An 18,419-nucleotide genomic window follows, 5' to 3' on the forward strand; every position below is an offset into this window, starting at 1 on the left:
CAAAAAGATAACAATGAGGAAAATACTCACCCTGGTGGAAGACAACACTAAAAAGTAACAAGAAGCCACAGGGTCACTGAGCACCTAAAAGTAAGTACAAGGCACTGTTGACACATAGTCCCTTCCTTCCATTTACCAAGTCCCTGCTTTGTGCTAAGCACTTAACAAACTGACTGGCACCACTCTCACAACTACAACTACCTGGAGACTTCTGACACCATTTCTCAGATGACTGCCAGCTGACCTGAGACCCAGAGATTATTTAACTTGCCCAAGCATACTGTAGAGGAACAGGTATGCTCTTTTCAGGCAGGACAGTTGCATTAAAAGATGGTAAGCATGTAATGATGATGCTGATAACAACGGCAGCTAGCATTTACTGCATACTGATTATGTGCCAGGCACAGTTCTAGGTTCTTTTCATGCAATAACCCAATTAATCTTCACAACAATCCTATGATGTAGAGACTTTAATTACTCTCATTTCAGAGATGAGGAAACTGAGGCTCAGAGAGGTGACATAACACTGGCTGAGTCAGGATGTATACCCAGGCAGTCTGATCTCAAGGCCCATGTTCAAACCAGCACAGAAATTATTTCACTACACTAAGCACCTACAATATGTCAGGCACTGTGCTGGCCTCGCAGAATGCACACCCTTAAGGCACTTTCAGCCCTCTGGGGGACAGAGACAAGTCATCAGCCAATCACAATACTAGGTCCCAGATGCTAGAGAGGGCTTAGTATCTTATCCTATCAGTTAAGAGGCTAAGGAGTACACAGGAGCACCAACAAGTCCAGTCTTGGAGAAGTGGGGTGCAGATCTAAGAACTCAAGTCTACTCCAAGGCCTGAAGGGAAAGAGGGGGGAGCATTCCAGAAAAAGCAAAACACAGGCACGAAGGCCTGAGGGCAACCAAGAGGAGTTTTTGGCAGGTGATGTGTAGGCCGGTGCTTCTAGAACTTTAACATGAATATGGATCACCTGGAGACCTTGTTAAAATGCAGAGTCTGATTCAGCAGGTCCAGGGTGAGGCCTGAGATTCTGTATTTCTAATAAGCTGCCAGGTGATGATATTTCTAGTTCATGGACCATCCTGTGAGTAGCAAGTACAAATAGGTGGGTGTAGACAGGAAGCTAGAAAATGGGTAAGGGATGCATCACATAAAAGCCACCATGAGGAGTCAGGGCTTTGTTCTTAGTACAGCTGGAAGACACTGAAGAAAAGAAAACATCATACTTGCAGTTTTAAGATTATGCTGGTTACCACATGCATGCGTGCGTGAGTGTGCGTGTGCGTGTGCGTGTGTTTGGGGGAAAGGTGTGTGTTTGGGGGAAGGATGTGGGTGTGCAGCACATTTCTGCTCCAGAGACATAGTAATGTCCAGTTCTAGATTTGACACCTAACAAGGATAAATGCAATCACCTCTAAATTATTGGTCTGATGTGAAGAGAAGCAGCAGCCAGGAGGGGAAGCAGAATGGTAGGCAGTGGTTCTGAAACTTGGTGTGCAAGGAAATCACCAGGAGAGCTTTTAAAAACAGATTCCTAGGTCTAACCCCCAGAGTGCTCTTCAGTAGGTCTGAAACAGGGCCTGAGAATTTGTTCTTCTGACAAGTTCCTAGGAGATGCGGGTATTGCTGGTCTGGTCTTGGGGTCACATTTTGAGAACCACCGGTGTAGTGGTAAAAGCACAGGCTTTGGGGGGCCATACAGAATGGATTCAAATTCCTGACCCACCACTTCCTAGCTGTGTGACTTCGGGCAAGTTTTTCAAACTTTTTGAGTCTCAGGTTTCTTATTTGTAGTAAGAAAATAGGGAAATAATACTAAGCTCATGGCAGGATGGTAGAGTGATGATGGTGGTAAGGATTAAGTGAAGTAGTAGGTGCTTGATAAGGCAGGGTGGCCTTGTCCGGGGCTGCATGGAAGGCAGGACCAATGAGTACATGGCAGGGAGGGAGATGCAGGCTCAATCCAAGGAAACATCCAACAAAAGAGCTATCCATCTAAGGAAAAGGCCATCACCAAGAGTGAATCAGAGAGAGGCAGGTGCTCAGGGAAGGAGGTGAAAGACGATATCCCTACCCCAGTGAGGAGAGTGAACCATAAGCCTTATGACCTCTCATGAAACTCAGGAAATTCATGATTACCTTGAAAATATGGGCCATTCCATCAACTCAAGAAACCTAAAGGTAGAACAAAACAAGGCAAGGTTCTACCCAGAGGTGGATTCCATGAAGACATTTTTTTGAAGAATCTCAGGGCTCAAGTAATCCAGGACCCCAGGGAAGGGAAGTGATGTGGTTATCTGCAGAGTGAAGAAAGTCCAGCTGCACCAAACCTGGCAGACCTGAGTGATCAGAAGTTGTCACCATGGTGGAGCCATGCTCAGGCATAATTTTAGGACATGATTAGAGGCGTCCAGAGAACTATGCTGCCACAGACTAATTGCTTTTCATCTCCTTTACCCTCCCTCTCCAATTCTTTTCCTCTCTGAACTTTGTCTTCCTTGTCCCTCCCCCAATTCAATGCTTTTCTACCAATAAGCAAATCATTCTAGTCAGTTTCATATTCATCCTTTACTTCAGAATTATTTTGAAAAGAAAAATAATAAAGGCAGACTAGCTCTACTGAATATTAAAATACAGAGCTATCCAAACTGTTTGGTACTGGAGAAGACAGAAAAGACTTTCAAATATGCAAATTGAAACAGAAATATTAGAAGAAAACATAGATATATTGTTAAACAATCTTGACATGGAAAGTTTTCTAAGAATCAAACAAAATCTAGAATCTATACAGAAAAGTAATACACAGAAAGAAGGAAGAATATGAAAAAATACATACTATAGAAAAAGGAAATGACAATTTTAGTAAAATTGTCATTTAGTAAAAATATTTCCTACATTTCTGACAAAGGAGTAATTTCTTCAAAATACCAAGAACTCTTACAAATCAATAAAGGACAAATAACCTAAAAGAATAAAAATGGGCAGTTAAAAAGAAAAAGATTCAAATGGTCAGACACAAAAAGATGCACAACATAATTCATAACTTAAAAAATGCAAATAAAATAACATCTTTTTTATCCATTAGAGTCACAAAGCTTTAAAAAATCTGAATACACTAGATATAGGCAAATTAGGGGGAGGGCAATTCAGCACAATATATACTTAAATGGGAGGTAGAATTATTATTGAAAGACTGCTAACGTAAGTTATTATTTTGGGGGGTGGGGTAATTAGGTTTATTTTTTTTAAAGGAGCACTGGGAACTGAACCCAAGATCTTGCACATGCTAGGCATGCACTCTACCACTTGAGCTATACCCTCCCCTGCTAAGTAAGTTATTAAGTACAAAAAAAGTAAGATGCACAGTAGTGATGTACAGCAAAATTTCGTAAGTCTAAATAAATTTTTAAAAAGCATGTATCAAAGCCAAATATATCACAAGAAAAGGAGACTACAGACAAATATGCCTCAGGAACACAGACAGAAAAATCCTTAACAAAATAGTAGCAAATTGAATCCAGCAACATATAAAAAGGTTTATACATCATGACCAAGTGGGGTTTAGCCCAGAAATGCAAGGTTAGCTTAATATCTGAAAATCAGATAATGTCATACACCATATAAATAAAATAAAGGACAAAAACTATATAACCATCACAATTGATGTAGAACATGCACTTGACAAATTCCAATACACATTCATGATAAAAACTCAACAAACTAAGAATAAAAAAGAACTTCCTCAATCAGATAAATGGCAACTTTGAAAAACCCACAGCCAACATCATACTTGATGATGAAAGACTGAATGCTTCCCCCTAAGATGAGGAACAAGGCAAGGATGTCCACTTTTGCCATTTCTATTCAACACTGTGCTATGCATGCAAACAATGTGCACTAAAGCTAATAATTAATTAATTAAAATTATCCAGCTTGAAAAGAAAGAAAAGTGCTCTCATTTGCAGATCACATATCTTGTACCTAGACAACTCCAAGGAATACACAAAACAACTACTAGAACGAATAAACAAGTTGACCAAGGTCATAGCCTACAAGATTAATATTTAAAAATTAATTGTATTTCTACATACTAGCAACAAACAACCCAAAAATAAAATTAAAGAAACTAGTTCCATTTACAGTAACTTCAAAAAGAATAAAACATTTAGGAATAAAATTTCAAAAAGGATTTGTATACTGAAAATTACAAAACACTGCTGAAAGAAATGAAAGATCTAAATAATTTGGGGGACATTCCAAGTTCATGGATTGGAAAACTGAGTATTGTTAGGATGACAATTCTCCCCAACTTGATCTATAGATTCAGTGCAATCTCTGTCAAAATCCTAGCAGGCTTTTTTGCTGAAACTGATGAGTTGACCCTAAAATTTATCAGGAAATACAAAGAACCCAGAATATCCAAAACAATGTTAAAAAAAAAAAAAAAGAACAAAATTAGAGGATCTATATTACCCAATTTCTAAGCTGTTATAAAACTACAGCAATCAAGACAGCGTGGTAGGGATTAGCATAAAGACCAATGGAACAGAATTTAAAGTCTAGAAATAAATCTTTACATTTACAGTAAATTGACTTCCAACAAAATTGCCAAGGCAATTCAGTAGGGAAATAATGGACTTTTCAACAAATGGTGCTTGGACAATTCGGTAGCCATATGCAAAAGGAATCTCACACCATACACAAAAATTAACTCAAAATGGTTCACAGACCCAAATAGAAAAGCTAAAATGAAAACTTCTAGAATAAAAGCTAGGAGAAAATCTTTGTGACCTTGGGTTAAGCAAAAATGTCTTGAATCACAACACCAAAAGCACAATCAATATTAAAAAAATCAATAAATCGGATTTCATCAAAATTTAAAACTTTCACACATCAAAAGATATCATTAAGAAAATGAAAAATGAGGGGGTGCGTATAGCTCAGTGGTAGAGTACATGCTTGGTGTGCACAAGGTCCTGGGTTCAATCCCCAGTGCCTCTGTTAAGGGAGAAAGAAAAAGAAAATCAAAAGCAGACAACAGATTAGGAGAAAAATCTTTGTAAATCACCTGATAGGGGGCTTGTATAGAATACATATTTTACAAAACTCTTAGAATTTAAAGACAACAAATAACCTGATTAAAAAACGGGCAAAGATTTGTATAGGTATTTCACCAAAGCTATATGACTGGCTAACGAGCACATGAAAAGATGTTCACTATCATCTGTCATTAGGGAAATACAAGCCAAAACCACAATAAGGTATCACCACACACACTGACTAGAAAGGCTAATCTCAAAAACACAGGCAATAGTAAGTATGGACAAAGATGTGTAAAAACTGGAACCCACATATACTAGCAGGAATGTAAAATGGTAGAATCACTTTGGAAAGTTAGGCAGTATCTTTAAATAGTTAAACATAAACTTACCATACTATCCAGCAATTCCAATCCTAGGCATTTACCCAAGAGAAAAGGAAATGTAAGTGCATATAAAGACTTGAACATGAATGTTCCTAACAATTTTTATCATAATAGTCCAATATTAGAAACAATCCAAACACCCATCAACTGGTGAATGGATAAACAAAATGTAGTATAGCCATACAATGGAATACTATTCAGTGATAAAAAGGAGTGAGCTACCAATTCATGTTACAACATGGATGAACCCCAAAAACATTATGCTAAGCAGAAGCCAGATGCAAAACGTCTATATATTGTATGAGTTCACTTACATGAAATGCCCAGAAAAGGCAAATCTATGCAAACAGAAAGCAGATAGAACACAAACAGCAAGGTCTCGCTGTACAGCATAGGGAACTATATCTTGTAATAGCCTATAATAAAAAAGAATGTGAAAAGAAATATATATGTATAACTGATTCACTATGCTGTACACCAGAAATTAACACATTGTAAACCGATCATACTTCAATTAAAAAAAAAAAGAAGCAGATCAGTAGTTGGCTGGTTGTGAAAACAAGGATTATTAAACTTCAAGTGCCAATCCTTGATTGAAGGGAATTTGCTGGGTGATAGAAATGTTTAACACTTTGTCATTGTGATGATGGCTGTACGAGACTATACTAAAAATGACTAAACTGAACACTTAAAATGGACATATATATAAATATTTTTGGTAATAATCAACTTGGTAATATTGGGCTGACCCCCAGCGCCAGAAGATAAAATGGATAATTTTATGGTGTTAAATGATACCTTCATAAACCTGAAGAAAAAAAACCAGCTAGGGGGAGGTATAGATGAAACAAGTTTGGCAATATAATAGTAACTGTTAAAGTTGGGTGATGGGTTATGGGGTTCTTTATACTATTTCTTCTACTTTCATGTATGTTGAAAAATGTATATAATAAAGGTTTTTTAAAATACACATTTTTGTGTGCATAAAAATGTTCTGGAGGAATATTTTTTTAAAAAAATCAAAGTCTATACTTGATGAATGGATTGGGGTAGCTGAGTGATTTTCTTTTCATTTATAGCTTTTATTCCTTTTTCCATAAATATAGATTACCCATATTCAAAATAAATACATTTACATTTTAAGGAGGAGGAGGAGGAAATGGGCTCCCTCTGAAAGTACTTGGGTGTGTTTCCCTGACGATGTGCAGAAAATGGGAGCTGTAAGATAAAAATGATGCAAAGGAGATTCTGAGGCCAAGGGTGTGGGTAACCAGACCAGATGAGTAATTTTTAGTCTCAGGGAAGGTGTTGTAAGTCCCTCTGAGAATCTTGTAAAAGGTACAGATCCTACTCCCAGGAAAAAAAAAAAAAAAAAAGCTCCAGAATGTACAATCTGACATATGATTCTAAGAGGAACAAGGACCTAGAAGTTCACAGCCACTGATAAAACCCTGTACAGGATCCCATTCCAACTTTTTGTGATTATTTGACTTCATTACCTCTGCAGCCCTGACGGCCTGATGGAGGATATTTGACATACGGTTCATTTCTGTAAGGATGTTAGGGATTAGCAAAGTACCTGCTTCTTGAGAAATTCCTTTAGATTTTCCTTTAATTTTTAATTGATCACCACAGGACCTCTCATGGGAGGTTCAGTCTGAAAAGCCAATTAAGTATTTAGCAAACATTTGTTGCACATTCAGAGCCATGAAAGAGGTGGGAGTCCTAAGAGAGGTGAACCAGTCCATTCAACGTTATTTTGCTTTCTTTGGTTTCCAAGTCGCGAGACTGCAAAGGTAGCACGTCAAGGAACAAGGTGATGGCAATCTAGAAGCCCTTTGTGCTGTAATCTAATACCCCATCACTGGCAAAGATATGGGTGACCTGGAAAGTTATAAGGCTCAAGTGACCTAAGAATCAAGGTCTTGCCCTCCTGAGTATCTATTTTATTCTTGGGGCTGGGCATGGAGAAAAACGTATCCCAAACAACAGCCCAATTAAGGACTACTAGAACTAAACCCCCAAATTTGCCCTACCCAGTTTGAAAGGTATGGACAATTAACTTCTTCCAAAGAACATAGGAAGTTTCCCCTGAGAACTGAAAATTATTTCATTCACTCACATTTCTCTGTGGCCAGAAGTTTAACCTTTTCTTTTCTGAAGCCCTCTGCCTTGCAGTCTTCTTTCCCTACTGAGTGATACAGCCTGGCCAATCTGAACAGCCCTTCTGTTCCTATTCCATGCCCTTCCTGCTGCAAAGGCAGCACTTTCCCTTAACATAAGCTAGATTCTTCTTTTTCCTTTTCAAAGATACAGTCACCATTTTAAGATCACTCAGTAACTGCTTCCCAGATTAAGGGGGGGGGGGAGAACAAAGAAAAAGAAAAAGGCTTTGGGGCAGAGTTTGCCAACAGTTAACTGAAATCAATTACCCAGTCAGTTAAAGCTCCCTAAGAATTCAACCACACATGAAGGATGGCTAATGACAGCTAAAGACTACTTACTGAGCAGCCCCCACAGAGCTAAAGAACTCAGCAAAACAGAACCAAATTAGCTACAGGAGACAGAAAATGTAGCCTTTATTTCAGAGCCCATAGACAGAGTAGCTTTTGAGCAGAGATACATAAAAAGACTCAAAACTGCTCTTTAGGGGTAGGGAAAAACCTGCAACAGTCTCTGGAAGTCCAGGTCAAGCTAATAATTACCCACCAAGCAACAGACAACCAGACCTAAACCTTGAAGCCAGAAAGTACAGAAATAAAACCATAAAAATGCACTGACTTTCCCTCTCCCCCTTGGGTATTTATAAAAGGACTCTCAGTTAGCCCAAGCAACAGACTTAGATGGTGTGCCTCCTAAAGACTTTAGATCTTGGAGTAGAAAAGTTACAGAGAGCTCTCTTTGTGTTGGCACTTCATCTCATATTTCATTTAATTATCACAACAATCCTTTGAGGAGAGTATCATCCTCATTTTAAAAATAAAGAAACCAATTCAGATGAAAAAGGTCTGAAAGTGATGATGATGGCTGCACAATGTCAATGTGTTTAATGCCACAGGACACTTAACATCAAATTTATCATTGTAACTATTTTATGTAAATGTTATCATAATTTAAAAAAAAAAGATTAAAAAATAATAAGTTACAGGTTTAAAGAAGCAAATAGTTTGCCCAGAGTCATAAAATCAGTGTCAGATTCTAGCCCAAGTCTTTAAACCAAGCCTTAGTGTTTTCCTCTGTAAATTGGCTTTTTTAAGGATTAGATGGAATAATGGGTGGGCATATGGTTTATCACCTGAAATGAATCATGTGAGTAGAAAAATTTCCCTCAAAGTTAGGTAACACAAAGGATTGCCACAAACCTTTAACAGCTTTTGAATCAGAATATCAAGGTAGGAAAAAGTTTACAAAGAGATTACCTTATTCAGGGGTTGCAAATTCAGCCACCTAGAGAGGCCATGCAGACGGCATAAATGATGAAGCTGCCAAGGAATAAGACAAGAGGGAGTGGAAGAGAGAATGAAGAACTGGGCCCTGCCTAAGGAATGCTCGTGCTGGGGAATTTGGGACCAAATTTTCAAAGAGAAAATGAAAATCTAGAATTTTTATCATGTGAAATCTCCCAATTATTAAATACTGGCAACTAATTAGAAACAAATTTAAAGTCCTGTGCCTGCCAACAACCCCTGCCCCTTGCCAATCAAGTCCACATGAAGATGTGGTCCATAAATTGCCAATTTATAGCATCTGATCTACTTCAAGTAGAAACTGAGGCCCAAAGATGATAAGAGACTTGACAGGCAACCCAGACTTCCTTCTAAATTGGCTTAAGAATTGAGCTCCAATCTGTGATCTGATTTTTGTTTTTTAAGAACTCCTTGTAGCAGCAGCATACCCTCTGAATACAAAACCTTCAGATTTCAAACCCTGGAAGGTCTGTCAGTTTAATGCTCAGGCATAGGTGAGAAATCATGATAGGAGGCAGCAAAGGAAGCAATGAAGAGAAATGAGATAGAATTGAGAAGTCGTGGGTGTCCTCAACTGCGCGCCATTTGGGAAATACTAGTGCCAGCAAATGGCTCAGGGATCAAAGCAGGTTTGGGGGGTTAGGTGGCTCCTATCATTCGTCTGTGGCCAGACGGCCCTGTTCATCCTGGGTCCTTCCCACCTTCCTGTTGGTGCCCAGAGATCAAAACTCAGCCTTCTCCAACATTCTGTGATCTGCTTCTTTAATGCTGAGATCAAAGGGTGACTTTTGTCCAAGTTGTAAAAGAGAAACCAAGAGGCAATAATGCTGTCTCTGCCTCCTCTGTTCTTCCTGGGGGGATTAAGGGGACTCCTTTAAAGGGATTCCTCAGAGAAACACATTTGTACCAAGGCCTGGTATAGGCACCCCAGCTCCAAGGACACTGGCTCCTGCAGAATACACGCCAGGTGGAGCAACTAGAGAGATCAGACAGACAACACAACCAACAGAGACCAGCTTGGAAAGGCCGCAGGGGCTACAATCATGAGAGAAATCAAAATCAATCTGATTTAAAGGCGTATTAGCAAAAGTCACCTTAAATGCAAGTATTTTAAACCATAAAATCTTCAACCTGGAATTTAGAAATCAGCAAGTTCAAACATTAATTTCACATATGACATATGTGGAAACAGACCAATAAAACTAAAGGAATTTGGCCCAGGCCACTCGGTGGATCCATGGAAGTGTTGGGACTAAGCCCAGGCTGCTGACTCCTGCTCCAGTGCTTCTTCCTCAGCGGGCCAATGCCCATCCCCAGGAGACACCCAAGGGATACAGCAACTTGTCATATACAGGATTGCAGGATTGGTCACAGAGTCCAGGCCTCCTGCCTCCTGTCCCAGGCTTCTGTGATCCAGATTCCACCACTAAAGACAGCTCCTGTACTTCTGACTAGGCCGGGGGGCTGCCTGGTACTGCTTCCATCTGTTCAAAGGAAGCTTGGGGTCATTCAGGCCATTCCCCTGCCTCTGTACTGGATCAAACACAAATAACCTCAAAGCAGTGAGAACCGAGCCAGCAATTCCCCTCCTAGGTGTACACCCAAGAGAACTGAAAACATATGTTTATGCAACAACTTGCACACAAATGTTCACAGCGACATTATTTGTAACAGTCAAAAAGTGGAAACAATCCCAAAGTCCATCAACGGATGAAAGGATAAACAAAATAAGGTCTATCCATACAATGGAATATTATTTGACCATAAAAAGGAATGAAGTGCTGATACATGCTACAACATGGATGCACTTTAAAAACATTACACCACGTAAAAAAAAAGTCAGATACAAAACACTAAATATTATATGATTCCATTTATATGAAATGTCCAGAACAGAAAAATCTATACAGACAAACTAAACTAGTGGTTGCCAGGGACTGGGGGGTGTGGGGTGGAGTGGGAAGTGACTGTTAATAAGTTTTTTTTGGGTGGTGAAAATGTTTTAGAAGTAGATAGCATGAAGGTTGCACAACTTTGTGAATATACTAAAAACCACTGAATTTTTTTAAGGGTGAATTTTATGGTATGTGAATTATAATCCAATAAAAATAGAAAAGAACCCGAAACAGTATGAACAACGCTATATCTGAGAGAATGCACTCAGTGGTCATTTCTCAAGCTCCACCAAAATAATATTCCCTAAAGCATATTCCATATGCTCAACAGTTCCATAAAGAGTGAGATTTGAGCCTGTTTCTCACCTCACATCCAGCCAGATCCACTCAGGATCCTGTACTTTACAGAGTCATCTAAATCCAGGAAGGCAGGAAAATTAGAGATAACTTCAGTTTATACCAGCCATCCACTCTGGTCCTGGGGAAAGTCTCACCCTGCAGGTTCAGGAAACACCCACTGTGCTAACACATACCTGGGAGGTGTCAGCTAACCCCTGAAGAAGAACCATTCACTAAGGAAAGGGAGGGAAGTAAAAACCCTAAATACCACATGAAACTTACACTCACAACCCTAACTTTCAAAACACGAGAACAAACCAAAATCCAGCGTGTTCCCACGGTCACTGAATCTTCTAGCTTAGTTCCTCTTTGGCTGTATGACTTGCCTCAGAAACCCAGATACCCCCAAACAGATCCACACCTCCAACCCCAACAGTTGCAAAATAACCTACGTGTATGATGGTATGGGGACAGTTCTGACTTCTGTATAATAAAGTGCTTAACACAAACAATACTCAAGTCTATCTGTGACCCACTCTGCCTGTCGCACATATCCCCGTCATAAATGTGCTTCCATGCCTTTTCACTATTGCACCTAATATGAAGTTTCTCATATGCACCTTCTAAATTGGCCTCTGTGGGTCACTGTATACATTACACTGCCACTTTCCTGAAGTCAGTTACTGTATCCACCATGAAAGCACAGGACAATACTCCCAGGAGACATGACAAACACTAAATCACTATGCTTTCCACTGTACTTAGAATAAAATCCAAACTCCTTTCCACTGAGAACAAGTCGGCTCCCTTAATGTATGTTCTGGAAAAAAAAAAAGTATGTTCTGGAGATGGTGGGGAGGGGAAGCACCCTAACAGAACAGTCTTTCAAAATGCACTCCACAGACTACAAACTGTAGCCTACGATTCACTGCAATTATAAGCTTGTGTCTAGAAACACAGCTTCTCCTGCTTCCTTCCAGTTTCATCTTGTATCATTCCCTGCCCACCACCTTCATCATGCTTCAGCCCCTCCAGCCTTCTGTGTTCCTCAAACATACTCTTTCCCACCTTGGTCCTCTATACTTGCCATCTCCTTTGCCTGGAACTCTTTGCATTGATGGTTCCTTCTTATCAATTAGGCCTCAACTCATGTCACTTTCTTTGAGATATCTCTGATCACTTAATTCAAAGCAGTTGCATCACCCCATCACCCCAAATCATGATCATTTCACTTTGCTGCCATCTCAGACTTAGCACTATCTGACGGATACCTTATTCATGTATTTGTTTACCTTCTCGCTGCCTGTCTCCCCAGACGAGAAAAGCTCCACAAGGGCAGGGACCTTGACCCTTTGATTCACCAGTACATCCCTAGGTCTTGACATAAAGCATGCACTCAAATATTTGTTGATTAAATAAATGTGTACCAGAAATACGTATCATTAACTTACTCTTAAAAACCTCTGAACAGGGCAGGAATTTCCCAGTGCAATGCTATAAATGCTACTTTACTGAACTGTTTCCCTATGGCAAAAGAGGGTGTGACTTTTCCTGTTAAGTTCTTATGCCATCCTTGTTCTGAATGTGGTCCAGAAAAATAATGGGTTTCAACATACCACTTTTGGGATTTTCCCCACTCATGGTTCAGATTGAAGCCTGAGACTACAGAAATCAAGCGAGGCTGTGAAGTCTTTTACCTGACTGCTAAGGTTCTAAACAAGGACTCCCTCATTAAACAAAAAGGATAATTTAATCAAAAAGTTGGTTTAACAAAAGGAGGGAAACTTGTTATCAACCAGTAACCTACACTTGTTTGGCGAAAACCAACACTAAAGAATTTAAACAAGAACCTTCCTTTGCTAAATGCAAAGCAACTTGTCAAGTCCTCTGCATGCACTCCTAGGATGATATTATCTGCTGAGGAAGCAACATACATAAAGACCTAGAAAATCACTCTGTACTAAGCGACTTCAATTTTGGTTCTGGTCTCTTGACAAGCAGAATGTGAGCTGAACTTCTGGTAGAAGGGCCAGTCCTACATAGATCTACTTCCTGGTTCTGTACCAGGAGCCAGAAAGTTCTGACCCACTTTCCAGGCACAACTTACCACACACAGGCTTCATTCTAACGAACTGCGTGGCCCTGGATGGGCATGGGAAAGGGAGGGCTCCCGAAGGGGCTGGTATAGTGTTTTTCCAAATGCAGTTCACAAACCACCTCCATCATAACCACCAAAGTGCTTATAAAAAGTTCAGATTCCTGAGCATAATCTAGCCCTACGGAATTAGAATCTTAGGAAAATGCATTTTTAACATGCCTTACCACACACACCCGAGTCTTATGCAGTTTGAGAATCAGGGGGATAAAAGCTCCCCAGGAGAGAAAAGGGGAGCTGAGAGAAGACAGGAGAAATGGTTAAGGAAGGGTCTGGGCATGGAAGATAGGTGGGTAAGGGCATGCTTCGGGATACTGGAAGTCAAGACAGGTGAGCAGTGGAAACAATTGAGGGAAGAGGTGAGGACAGTGTTCTGTAAAGGATCTGACACAGGGTTTGGGTTGGGAGACTGGACAGAAGTGAAGCCGCATCTGCGGACTGGTCAGGATAGTGGGGAGGCGGGGAGGCGGAGAGAGCAGGGTCTGGACGTGAGAAGGAGGAGCGAAGCGGGGAATAACGGGGAGCTCTTCAGAGGGGTTAGGGCTGGAAAGTGAAAACTGGAAAATCGGGGTCACGGGAGGCGGAGACCAAGGCCAGAATAGGAAACGGCGGGGGCGGTAGCCGAGACCTTTCCTCCGACCCAGTGCCTCCCCCAAAACTCGGGCCTTGACAAGCCTGAATGTGGGGCAAATGCCGGGGAGGGGTAGTTTGGGGGAGATAATCCCAGTCAGGGATGTCCCTCAGGGCTGAGCTAAGGGTCCCGGAGGTGGCTCGGGCCAGGCATGGGGCGCCGGAAGGTCCTGGGATCCCCTGGCGGGCCCCTGCTCCATCTCCGGCTCCCAGAGTCTCCTTCACTCACCATCGCCGCCGCCATCTTGGATCCACGTGTCGCCGTAATGACGTCAGCGGAAGTGGTGTTTCCTTGGTTACGGAGTTTACTCCGCGAGGCGCTGCTGGGTTTCAGTCACTCTGTGGTTGCAGTGAGTGGAGGGGAAAGGAAGACTTAGCACTTGGCCGTGTAGCCTGCTCCGGGCAATTAGGTCGCTGATTAGGTGAAAAGAGAGGATGGTGTAACTATGGAAGCCATCTTAACTCCTGGCAGAAACTGCTCCTCCCCATCCTGCCAGTGTATTGTGGGTATTGGCGGTATGCGTAAACGCGCTTGTTCTGTGGGTTCCATCTTTACTATTGGCAGAAGACCCGTTGCCAGGGTTACCTGAGGCCCTGGACCTGGCTAAGTGGGATCGGTACCAGAGCTACATTAGCAGAATAATTTGTAATTATATATTTAATTATTTGCTTGACTATCTTATATCCTCTCCAATAGACTATAATCCCTATGTGGGTAGGATCCTGTCTTTTATTTAACCTCGCTCTGCCTTATTCTCTTCTGTGAAGTGGTGTGGGGGTTATTCTAAAATCATCATAGATTTATAATGAGGATCCAATAACATGATGTGGCATATATTATTCAATAAATAATTATCATTATACACTTATGTATACTCCTGTGGGCATATAGTAGGTGCCCAATACAATACACTATTTATTAAATGAAGGAAGGAAAAGCAGCAGATTTAGTGGAGGGAGACGTCTTTGGATGTGGATTCACTATGTGCTAGTTACCTAAGTGTGTGACTCGAGACGAGACACTCAACCTTCCTAATCCTCAGTTTCCAGCATCTGGAAAAGAGGACTCAAAGAGTCGTGGTGTTAAAATTGGGAGACACCTGAAAATTCATTTGGTCCATGTATTGCTGTAGTGGATACAGTGTCAGTGCTATCTGCAACTGTTAGGAAAAGTTGCTAAAAGAATAATAATGGTTAATAATAATAATCAGCACTTACTGAACGTTTGCTGTGTGCTGCAGCATTTAGCATTATGCTGAAACTAGTCACAAGACTCTTACCTAAGTCTACCTCTTGGCAGGGGGCAACTGAATTCCCACTTGTGAGGACCACTGTGGTGCATTGTTGCAAAGAGGGCTGCATGAGGATGCTGTTTCTCCCATCAGGAGGTAGATTCTATTTCTCCTGTTTTTGAATCTGGCCAGTCATGTCACTTGCTTTAACCAATAGAATGTGGTACAAATGACTCTGCCAGTTCTGAGGCTAAGCCTTAAGAGACTTGGCAGCTTCTTCTTCCATCATCTTGGGTCTAGAGATGTCTGGCTACCCTGCTGAGAAGCCATATAGGGAGGGAGGGAGGCCCAGTCAATTCCTCCAGATAGTTTAGAAACTTCAGCTGAGCACTAGATGTGAGAATGAAGTCATGATGGACATTTTAACCCTAGGTGAACTGCTAGATAAATGCAGCCACATGCATAACCTAATCTGATACCATATGGAACAAAAAAAAATGCCCAGCTGAGCCTGGTTGTTTTGGGTTTTGGAGTGGCTTCTCATGCAGCAATAGATAATTGGAACACACACACCTTAACTCTTGGACCTACACAACCAGCCTGAAGAGTAGCAGAACACGTAAATCCCCAAGGGGGAGGAAGCTTGAAAGACTAGGGCGAATCTGCCTGGAGTCTTATAGCTAGTAAGCTATAGGTTCCAAACTTGCAACCTGTTCTCCTGGAGTTTGAATTCTGGGTGTTTCTCACCATATCTGGGTGCCTTAAGAGGGATGACTGATGAGGAACAAATCTCCACAAATGGCATATTATCCCTCAGTATTTCCATTTTCCCTGTCCTCATACTTGTATTTTTCCCAAATGGCTTTCATATCCCAATCTCCTTTGGTAACATACACCAGAATCCTGGAGCTAGATTCCTGGTTACAGATCTCATCACCTACCAGTTCCTTGTAATGGGAAAATTTATTTTTTCCCTGAAACAATTTTAAAATTGTGGTTAAATATACCTCACATAAAATTGACCATTTTAATGACTTTTAGGTGTACAATTCAGTGACATCAAATACATTCACAATATTGTGCAATCATCACTACTATCCATACCCAGAACCTTTTCATTATCCCAAACTGAAACTCTGTACCCATTAAATACTAACTCTCCACTCTACCGTCCCCTCAGCCCCTGGTAACCACTATTCTACTTTCTGTCTCTAGGAATTTGCCTATTCTAGATACCTCATATAAATGGAATTATGCAATATTTGTCTTTTTGTGTCTGGTTTATTTCATTCAGCATAATGTTTTCAAGTTTCATCTGTGTTGTAGCATGCATCAGAATTTTATTCCTTTTTATGGCATTTGGGTTGTTTCCACCTTTTGTCTATTGTGAATAATGATGCTATGAACATGGGTGTACAAATCCCTGCTTTCACTTCTTTCAGGTACATACCCAGAAGTCGAATTGCTGAATCATATAGTAATTCTATGTTTAACTTTTTGAGGAACTGTTACACTATTTTCCACAGTGCTGCTGCGTCATTTTACATTTAAATACATAACCATCAGTTATGCACAAGGGTTCCAATTTCTCCACATCCTCACCAACACTTATTTCCTGTTATTGCTGTTATATTTAATAACAACCATACTAATAGATGTGAAGGTGGGTAAGTTTTTTAATCTCTCTAAACTTCAACTTCCTCATTTTTAGAGCATGGATCATAAAAGACTTCACCTCATAGGATGGTTATGCAGACTGAATAAGTTAATATATGTCAAAAGCTTAGAATAGTGCCTGTCACATGGTAAATGCTATACACGTTTGCTGTTATTATTTTGAGGTCAGTAGGGCAGGCCTTTAAATTTCCAGAATGATGGAAACATTAAGATAAAGAGTTGTTGAGGAACTTGCTCAAGGTAACCCAACAAATCAGAAGGGGGACAAGGCTTGACTCAAATCCATTGAGTCAAGTTCATGCCTCTGCTATACAACCTCATGCCTATTAAATATATGCTCAAAAAATACTTGTTGAATGCTTGCATTATGAATGAATCTCAAGCCTCACTATCAGTTGGGAATACATCCAGCTGTGAGGAAGACCCTCCCCACCACTGCCCCAGTGGCATAACAAGATGGAAGCTTATTTTTCTCTGCCTTAGTTTGCTTTCCCCTAGAAACTGACTCAAAGACAAGGATTCAAGCAAAAGTCATTTATCTGGGAGATGAAGGGATACAAGAAGGCAATGTTACAGGAGCCAGCTTCCACTGTCTGCAAGAGTTGATATTAAATTCTCAGGAGTTTTGTAAGCCAATTATTGGACATGGGCATTATTGAAAATTAAGTTATGTGAATTTAAAATTAAATGATATTACAAACAAAAGTATTAAATATTCAAAACTCATCACTTCCTAATAATTTTACTTTATTTTACTAGTATCTATGCCCTTGAGGTTTTTCACATCTATTTTATGTGTACAGCAGAAATACTCATCGTTGGTGTGCTGTGACACATCTCTTCCCTGCTCTGTGTTCAGTGGCCCTGGGTTGGTAGCACAGCCAATTTATCCATTAACACAGTAGGTACAGTGCCCAAAGCCCACCATGGGGCCATGAAAATGTTTAAAATAAATTAATTCTTTTGAAAATCAGAAGACAAAAATAAACTTTGGGGTTGAAGGAAAATTTTTCATATATGGTATTAGTGTATTCATTTTTATATCAATTCAGTTGTTGACTATCATTTGTATTCAATACAATTTATCTACATAAATATTTATATTTATAAAACATACTATATATTTTAGAGAGGAAGGGTCCTACAAAGGCAAAATTGCCTAAGGCCCATGAAAGTAATAGTGCAGTTCTAGTTGGTAGCTTGACATTGGCCGTGGTGAGGGTATTTACACCACAAAAATCAGCAAATGCTACAAATCAGGGCTTGAAATTTTACTTTGTTAGCAAATATTTCTGTAAAGGGCCAGATGGTAAATATTTTAGGCTTGGCAGACCAGGTGATTGTGTCACAACTACTCAGCTCTGCCTTGTAGCACAAAAGCTGCTACAGACAATAAATAATGGGTGTGACTGTGTTTCAATAACATGCAGCGGCTATAGTTTGCCAAACCCTAGCCTAGCCTTAAAGCGATGGATAGTGTCAATGCAGATTAAAGTTTAAGACTATGTGTCTGATTAGCAGAAAAATGTGACAGCATTTGAAACTATTTATTCAGCAAAGAAGTTGCTCATGTCATTGACTAACA

General features: G+C 40.3%; 1 protein-coding gene across 3 annotated transcripts in view; it reads right to left on the reverse strand.

Annotated features, from left to right (window-relative positions):
* Window positions 1-14,393, reverse strand: part of TM9SF4 (transmembrane 9 superfamily member 4) — a 50,414-nt gene extending 36,021 nt beyond the window's left edge. For 2 of the 3 annotated variants that reach the window (XM_064475787.1, XM_064475786.1), the window contains exon 1: window positions 14,155-14,184. In XM_064475787.1, the coding sequence (XP_064331857.1) occupies window positions 14,155-14,169 (15 nt within the window). In that variant the 5' untranslated portion in view covers window positions 14,170-14,184. Of the gene's footprint in view, window positions 1-14,154 lie in introns of all 3 variants that reach the window. The other variant, XM_010993901.3, reaches the window with a different exon arrangement.
* Window positions 14,394-18,419: the final 4,026 nt, after the last annotated feature.

Source organism: Camelus dromedarius, chromosome 18 (genome assembly GCF_036321535.1).
Source record: "Camelus dromedarius isolate mCamDro1 chromosome 18, mCamDro1.pat, whole genome shotgun sequence".
NCBI classification, from domain to species: Eukaryota; Metazoa; Chordata; class Mammalia; order Artiodactyla; family Camelidae; genus Camelus; species Camelus dromedarius.